Source organism: Dufourea novaeangliae, unplaced genomic scaffold (genome assembly GCF_001272555.1).
Source record: "Dufourea novaeangliae isolate 0120121106 unplaced genomic scaffold, ASM127255v1 scaffold295, whole genome shotgun sequence".
In the NCBI taxonomy this organism is placed as follows: domain Eukaryota; kingdom Metazoa; phylum Arthropoda; class Insecta; order Hymenoptera; family Halictidae; genus Dufourea; species Dufourea novaeangliae.
This window is the reverse complement of record NW_015374168.1, coordinates 23,312-30,833: the sequence shown is the minus strand read 5'-3', so window position 1 is coordinate 30,833 and position 7,522 is coordinate 23,312. Positions and strand designations below refer to the sequence as shown.

The 7,522-nt window shown below is 35.5% G+C and overlaps 1 protein-coding gene across 1 annotated transcript; it reads left to right on the top strand.

The window, feature by feature from the left end:
* Positions 1 to 5,503: 5,503 nt before the first annotated feature.
* On the top strand, positions 5,504 to 6,676 carry LOC107192034 (tRNA pseudouridine(38/39) synthase). The gene has a single exon (XM_015581212.1). It carries the CDS (start codon positions 5,504 to 5,506, stop codon positions 6,674 to 6,676), a length of 1,173 nt encoding a protein of 390 aa, XP_015436698.1.
* The last annotated feature ends 846 nt before the right edge of the window (positions 6,677 to 7,522 follow it).

The window sequence follows — 7,522 nt, the reverse complement described above, 5'->3', positions numbered from 1 at the left end:
GCATTGAAGAAATTACTGTAAGCACTTTAAAATATACACTTTCGAATACAATGACGTATGTTTAAAAAAAGTCTTCAAGTTTTTTAAAAATAAATTCCGAAAGTACATGTCTTTTTTCGAGCTTGCAGGTAGGCATAACCCCTTAAGAATTTGAAGAAAAGTTCGCGGATGTTCGTGCGCTATTTCGAGTATGAAATTGCAGATGAGATGATAAGCCTGGAATGCAAACGAGTTTCGTTCTTCCGCCAGAAGTGGTTGCCAAATATTCAACTTAAAATATCATTCTATATAAATAATGCAGGATACGTGGAAGGGCAGAGTAAGTACGTTGATTAAGTTTTGTGCGTAACAGTTGACGTAATCGATCACAGTACGACTGGATTAATTTTATATCGAATGGTTATAATGTACATTAGAAGATATTTTTTTAAGCTTTAAACAAAATAACATGTCAATAATTATGAAATGTCAACTACTAACTCTTGATTTTTGAAACGTTAGGAAAAGCTCCGCAAAGTATCGAATTTTATATGTCAGTGATGAAAATACGATTCCTACTTTTAATGATTAAAAGAAAGGAATACACTCTTCTTAGAGTTCTGATTGCTAATGTATGTTGAAAACATAAAAAATGTATCATGGGCATACATACTTTCCTTGTGAGTATACTATACTTCGTCAACTTGGTATAAAACAGCAGGGATAACAGAATTATCTTGCTTTTACATCGGACTTCGATGCATCTCGTGGCCAAGAGTGGTAAACGAAACGGACAGAAAACTCAGTTATTCCATTCATCCAAATAGAAGGGTAGCTCACTTTAGACGAATAATAAATTCAACCGAGGCACCAATTTCATGCGGTGAAACCATTGAACTCTATACCTGGAACGATAACTGTGAGTATTGGGGGTATCACCGGCCTGTTAGACAGAGAACACTGTGTGAAAAGTGTCCGTATTTTACTCTTACACATATCTATGTATTTTTGTCTGGACGTACAGTTGCATCTGCATATATCTGCCTATACATATACCCAAATTTGCTACATGATACTAAGTAGAGGAAATGAGAGGTACTGAGAGATACCTTCGAAACAACTACGTCCATCGACCCCGGCTTATCTAAGGTTTTCCGTACTCTGTTATCGTTCGGATACATTCTAGAGTTCAATGGGGAAAACTCGGTGGAACGGCATAGGGTTGAATGTTGAATGTCATGCTATCGAGTCTTCTTCGGGTTCTGTGGTTAACGACGCCGTAACGTACGGGGCGAGGAGCTGCACGCCTTTGTACGGCATCGCGAGCACAGAAAAGAAGCGGCAATGGGGTACGCGAGGAAGAAGAAGCCTAGGGGGGCAAGAGGGGGAGGAGGAACGAGACAGAGGCCTGGGTAAGTTATCACTCGAGTCTGGACCAGGAATAGTCGCCATGTGGTGGCAGCCGTGGGACTGACTATTTTCGGGTAAAGACAAATTTGGCGCGATGCGCTACGAGGGAGCAAGCAAGCCTCCTGGTAGTCTCAAGTGTAAGCTTACATGTGCCGGGGGGTGTCGGCTACGACATGGAGAGGCCAATGGGATCGGTGCGGCCATTTTTAGAGGGCTCGTTGAAGCAAGCGTGCTCAAAGCTTTGGTAGCATTCAGTCTGAAGCAGCCAGCCGGTCAAGAGGATTCGCTAGAAGCCCCTGACTCGAGCTAGTCTTCTTCGATCCCTGATCGTTGCATCTCGCGATCGAAATTATCGACCTTTTGAAGGACCTCAGCGGCAGCTTTGAAGGTCCAACATAGTGGACCACCCGGAAAACACGTTGCCCGCAATCGAATAGAATACGAAGTGAATTATCAGGTACCTGGAGAACGGTGAAACGTACCGGTTTTTAAAATGTTTTCTTAAACGCGGACTTCTCTTCTACCGGATCAGTGGATTACGTAATCGTACGTTTGGATCATGAGATAGGTACCATCGGCTATGTGATGGGGTAAGGGTTTAATCTTCGTTGGATAGTGATCAGCCATCGTTGAAGATTCCTTTGTGGAAGAACGTCTTCCTGAGCCGGGCATCTGTTCCGTGCTTCCTTACTTCCCATAGTGAATGTGACGTATGGAATGTAAAGAAGTATGGAGCTGCGCCCAGGTGTATCACCGAGCTGGGAAGAACATTAGAACTCGCTATTTTCCGCAAAATTCATTCGGCGACTAATCAAACAGTTGATCACACGTTCCTTGTGCGTAGGATGCGAAGATTTCGCAACGACTAACGGAATTTTGGAATGTAAGCCGTATTTTGAATGTCTAGAAATAAAATTTTCGTCGATATTTCACGTTCCCACGAAGTCGTCGATGAGAAAAGTGATGTTACGTCGACTATGTTCGTCAGCAGGGAAATGTATTTTTGCGGTTACTGCAATACCAAAGGATTGTATTAATTGGCTATTTGCTGGGACTGGCAGCTACAGGTCAGAAATAGATCCAGTTCCACGTATTCCGTAACGCGGCTGAAACATCTTTCTACGTCCATGTGGCCTCTCGTGTTCTCTATTTACTGGCCTGTCGTGACTACCATGTGGTCGCCAGCTTTATTTAAATCGGCAAAGTATTTCAATGCGTTCCCAGGCCTCGGTTGTCTCTCCCGCCGAGCCTCGACTCATCAACTAGAGATTTTCTTCTTGCAGATGTTACATATGCACTGGTCGGAGTGAGAAAAAGAAAAAGTGTTCTACGATACTTTTTTTGGAAGATTTGCAACGTTTGTAATGGATATCGATTGTCCATAACAGTTACGAGTATCGCCTGAAAAGATCTCGAATTATAAATAAAATGTAAAATTCCATATCCTGAGCGCTGACCTGATTTTAAACGATTATTTAAGGAGTAAGTAAAAAGCATGTTTACGTTATTCTACGCCAGATGTCCTGATCTTGGTACGTAAACATGTTGATATATTTAAGTATGCTCGAGTTTATATAATCTTGAAATCTCGTAGAACAGTGTCCGCTCGTGAATTTATTAAATCCTGGCTAATTTTATTACAGCGTTTAGTCGAAAAAGTGCACTGGCAAAATTAATGGAAGCGGTTTAGTAAAAGCGGTATACGAAAGGGAAAACTGAAAGGAGAGCCTCGTTCGACGACGGAGTCAAAAATAGGACGTCCGTACGGCCACCATCACATTTCCATAAATGAGTTCTCCGGTTACAGAATCTATTTCCGGTCTGAGCCGATAACCAAAGTCATAGTCAATTGTGAAAAAAACATGAATCGGTTAGAATAGAGAAACTTATATATTCAATTGGTGTAAAATGGAATGGTTGTGAGAATTATGATTTCATAAAAAGATTTAAAACGAGTGGTTTATGAGGGTTCGTAATAGAATCAATATTGCTATATTTATGGATTTCTACTTAAAATTGACCTTTTGAAAGACTGATTTGCGTGAATTATAATGTATTATTTAACTTATTCAGTTTTAATTAGAAATATTCTATCTTATCATCAATAATGTTTATAATATCACGTAAAACGTGTATTAAACAAATATTTTTAAAGGTAAGTTGGTAATTGGTAATATTCATACCCTTCTATTTAATGTTTGTATTATCATAACAAAAAATACATTCGAAATATATAATTTGTTACGATAAATGAACAGATATTAATTATTAATGTATGTATTCGTCTGCTGTTTTGTGCAACTAAAACATTGCTTGAACATTTTATGATGTCCTACTTGAAGATATGTGAACTCTAGCGTAATAAGTAGAAAGAATTGCAAACATTGCCAGTACGTTGAAGATATAAACGTGATAATACATTATAAAGAAAATATGTGATCATAAACAAGATATCGACTCTGAAAAAAAATATAATTCTATAATTTTAATATTCATTTAAATTACTTTTCAATATATACAATATATTATGATAAGTGTAAATGATTTGTATTCAATCTTAAAGATATTAATCATACGTGTACATATATTTAATTACATACATGTACATCAAAATATGTAATTAATTTGAGATAGGAGTTTGCGAAAATACATTAGAGATTATTTTAAGAACTTTCTGTTTGAAACATTGTTTAACTTAAAAATGTTCTACTTGTAATTTTCAAACTTATCATACTTTCCAGTATCCCCCCGCGGCTTCGCTCACGTGGAATTAGAGTTTAGAGTATTTCTTAATTGTACAGCCATTGATGATGTAGTGGGTAGCGTAATGATATTGTTTTTATACGTAACATCACGAATAACATATTATTTAATTTTTTGATGTTTATTATCAAAATTTTTTAATATGTAATAGCCTATGTCCATTGGGAAGGTATTAGCTCAGCTAATTACATGTTACCTTCATAAAAATAAACAATCTTTACTACTTTATAATATTAGTAGTCAAAGAGACTACCAATAAACACGCACGAACAATTTATGCTTCGCAATCATTCTTTCTAACATGTACATATGTATATCTCCGCGGTAATTCAGTTCTCTTGTGAGAAAGCGCGCGAGAAGCTTCGCCACCTGATGGTGACATCGCGGTACTACTACACGCGAGGTATCTACCTCGCGGGCCGAGTATGCACATGCGCGTGCGAATTAGGCGTCGTATTCGCGGTCTCGTGATCTTTTGAATAGCTTACACATGAAAAATTTTACATGTAAATTACATGTTAGTAATGCGTTTTTAATATATGCTACATAGTCTATGTTCGTCTTAGAATATTCAATGATAATGTGTTAAAGTTTGAGGAAGATCGGTTCAGTAGTTCTGGAGTTTTGCGCGAATATACATCTCGGCTCTCTCTTTATATAATAGTATAGATTTTTTTATGTAGTTCAAATAAATATCCACAACGTGGCGCATATGACGGAACGATATAATGGTTGCGTTCAGAAGATACAACCGTTGCGCAACTGTTGAGTGATTTCCCTAGATTTGCTACCGCTCACCCAAATAGGGTGTAGCGTTCAGAGTCAAATCTAGTAAAATCACTCAACGGTTCCGCAACGGTTGTGTCTCCTGAACGCAGCCATTGGAAGGGAACCAGAACCAAGGGAAATTGAAGGCAAGAGAGCAGTAATAAAGGCATGTTTCTAACCTCACAATGGAACTTTAACTTTTTGGTGTTTATGAAAGTTATAAGTTATTGAGAAACAGAAGCTATTAAAGATAGCTTAAAGTACATTCTTGATACACTATTAATAAATTTCTATTCATTCTGAATGATGTTGATCCTTACTTTTAAAGATTTTTCATTTGGAGGTTATGATAACCATATCTGAAATTTAAATATGTGTATACATGTATTTATGATATGTGGTGTCAAATATACAAATGGATGTAACATGTTCTAATGCTATTTTGAAAATCTACTATACTTGTTTTAAAACATACAATAAAAAAAGTACTTAGATCTTTTTGGTGAATACTCAACACTAACAACAATAACGTGATTATTGTTCTGTTTCTTTGTTAAGAAGCTACTTTTATATAGTAAAAAATATGTCAAATATATTTAAGGAAAAGAAGCAAAAATTAAATTTGCAAAAGGATTTAGAGGTACTTGATAAATCGGAATTGATAGAGAAAATAGTGATGCTGGAAGAAAGTAACAAACAATTAAAAGCGATAATTAATAGGCTGAATGGAAAATCGAAAGACGGAAATACTGTTCGAAAATCAAAAAAGCCATTTAATTTCGAAAAATGTACTAAGCGACATATTCTTTTAAAATTTTATTACCTGGGATGGGATTATAATGGATTTGTTGTACAAGAAAGTATTAACGATACAATAGAACAGCATTTATTCGCAGCATTGATAAAAAGCTGTTGTATAGAATCACGAGAAATTTCAAATTACCATAGATGCGGCAGAACAGACAAAGGTGTTAGTTCCTTTTCACAAGTTATCTCATTGGATGTAAGAAGTAAATTGAGTCTTTCAGATCAACATAAGTTGAAGGATGAACTTCCATATTGTAAGATGTTGAATAGATTACTACCTTCTAACATAAGATGCATTGAATGGTGTCCAGTACCAAGCACTTTCTCAGCAAGATTTGATTGCAAGTTTCGAATGTACAAGTATTTCTTTCCAAAGGGAAAGTTGAATATAGATGTGATGGATAAAGCAATTAAATATACTATAGGAGAACATGATTTTCGAAATATTTGTAAAATGGATGTAGCAAATGGAGTCACAAACTACAAACGAACAGTTATTGATGCCAATGTTTCTTTACATAAACCAAATTTTAAAGGCATTCCGGCATATGACATATGTGAAATGAATATAACAAGTCATGCATTTTTATGGCATCAAATTCGTTGCTTAATGGGTATTCTATTGCTTGTTGGTCAAGGAAAGGAAGACCCTGAAATTATTTTAGAACTTTTAGATATTGTGAAGTATCCTCAGAAGCCACAATATAATTTGGCGCATGAATTACCATTAAACCTTTGGTATTGTAAATATGAACCTGATGAGTGGTACACTGATAAAGAAGAAATAATAAACACAATAAGGACTCTACAAAAAGACTGGACTGTTAATACAATAAAATCTGTTATGATCGAGAATATGTTGTCTGATTTGGAAAGTTCAATAAATTGTAAAGATTTGTCATTCCAAAGTGATAGTTTACTTTTGGGTGTACAATCTAAAGTATATTAACTAAAATGGTTTATAAAATTTTTTAGAGTAATTAAGTAAATTATATAATACACAAATTTGAAATTGATAAGAAAAAATTGATGTATTTTTGTAATTAAATCTATGCATTAAAGTATGTATGTACCTATGCTTAGCTTGAATTAATTAAAGAATATAATTAACTACATTTATGATTACAGTACATTTTTACCATTATCACGTGTATAGAAATTTCTGTATTTGAAAACTATTGTAATGCAAGTTTAGTACATAATGCAAAAAGGTTTTTATGTGGAAATATTAGCCTTTTTAATGATCAAATTGAAAGGATACTGAAAACGTACGAATTTTTATTGATACTCTTCAAACTATTACTGTAAAAACACAACACATTTTAAAAATTGAAAATTGAAAATTTTCTTACAAATTGATGTTTTCAAAAAACTGGACGTAAAGGGAAAAGCGGTTTCCAGATTCGTATTCAACTCATAAAGGTCTATCATCAACGCCAGTTAGCGGTTACAAGGTTATTATTTATTGGTATGATTCCCCGTGGGTTATATTATATTTTCACAGTACAAATGTAAATAAATTATGTCTGAGAAGCGGAAATGTACAGAAGATTTTGCTTCGCCTAAGATTCCTGTTTTTTTCCCGTTTTCATTTATTTTAATCCCGAGTCGAATATTCCTGACAGATTGGGGACCATTAAAATTCCCGTTTTATGTATCCCAGGAAAGGATCCAATAGAATTCGTCCGTTATTGCGTTTCACTTCGGTCACAAAGAAACAGTACGACGGCGTACTTACTATTTTTGCAATTTGTCGCGCGAAATTACGTGTCAGCGAGGCGTTCGTCGCACGGAG

Bases quoted from the DNA above. Each gene is read 5' to 3' on its own strand.
- LOC107192034 (XM_015581212.1), top strand. From the start codon at position 5,504: ATGTCAAATATATTTAAGGAAAAGAAGCAAAAATTAAATTTGCAAAAG.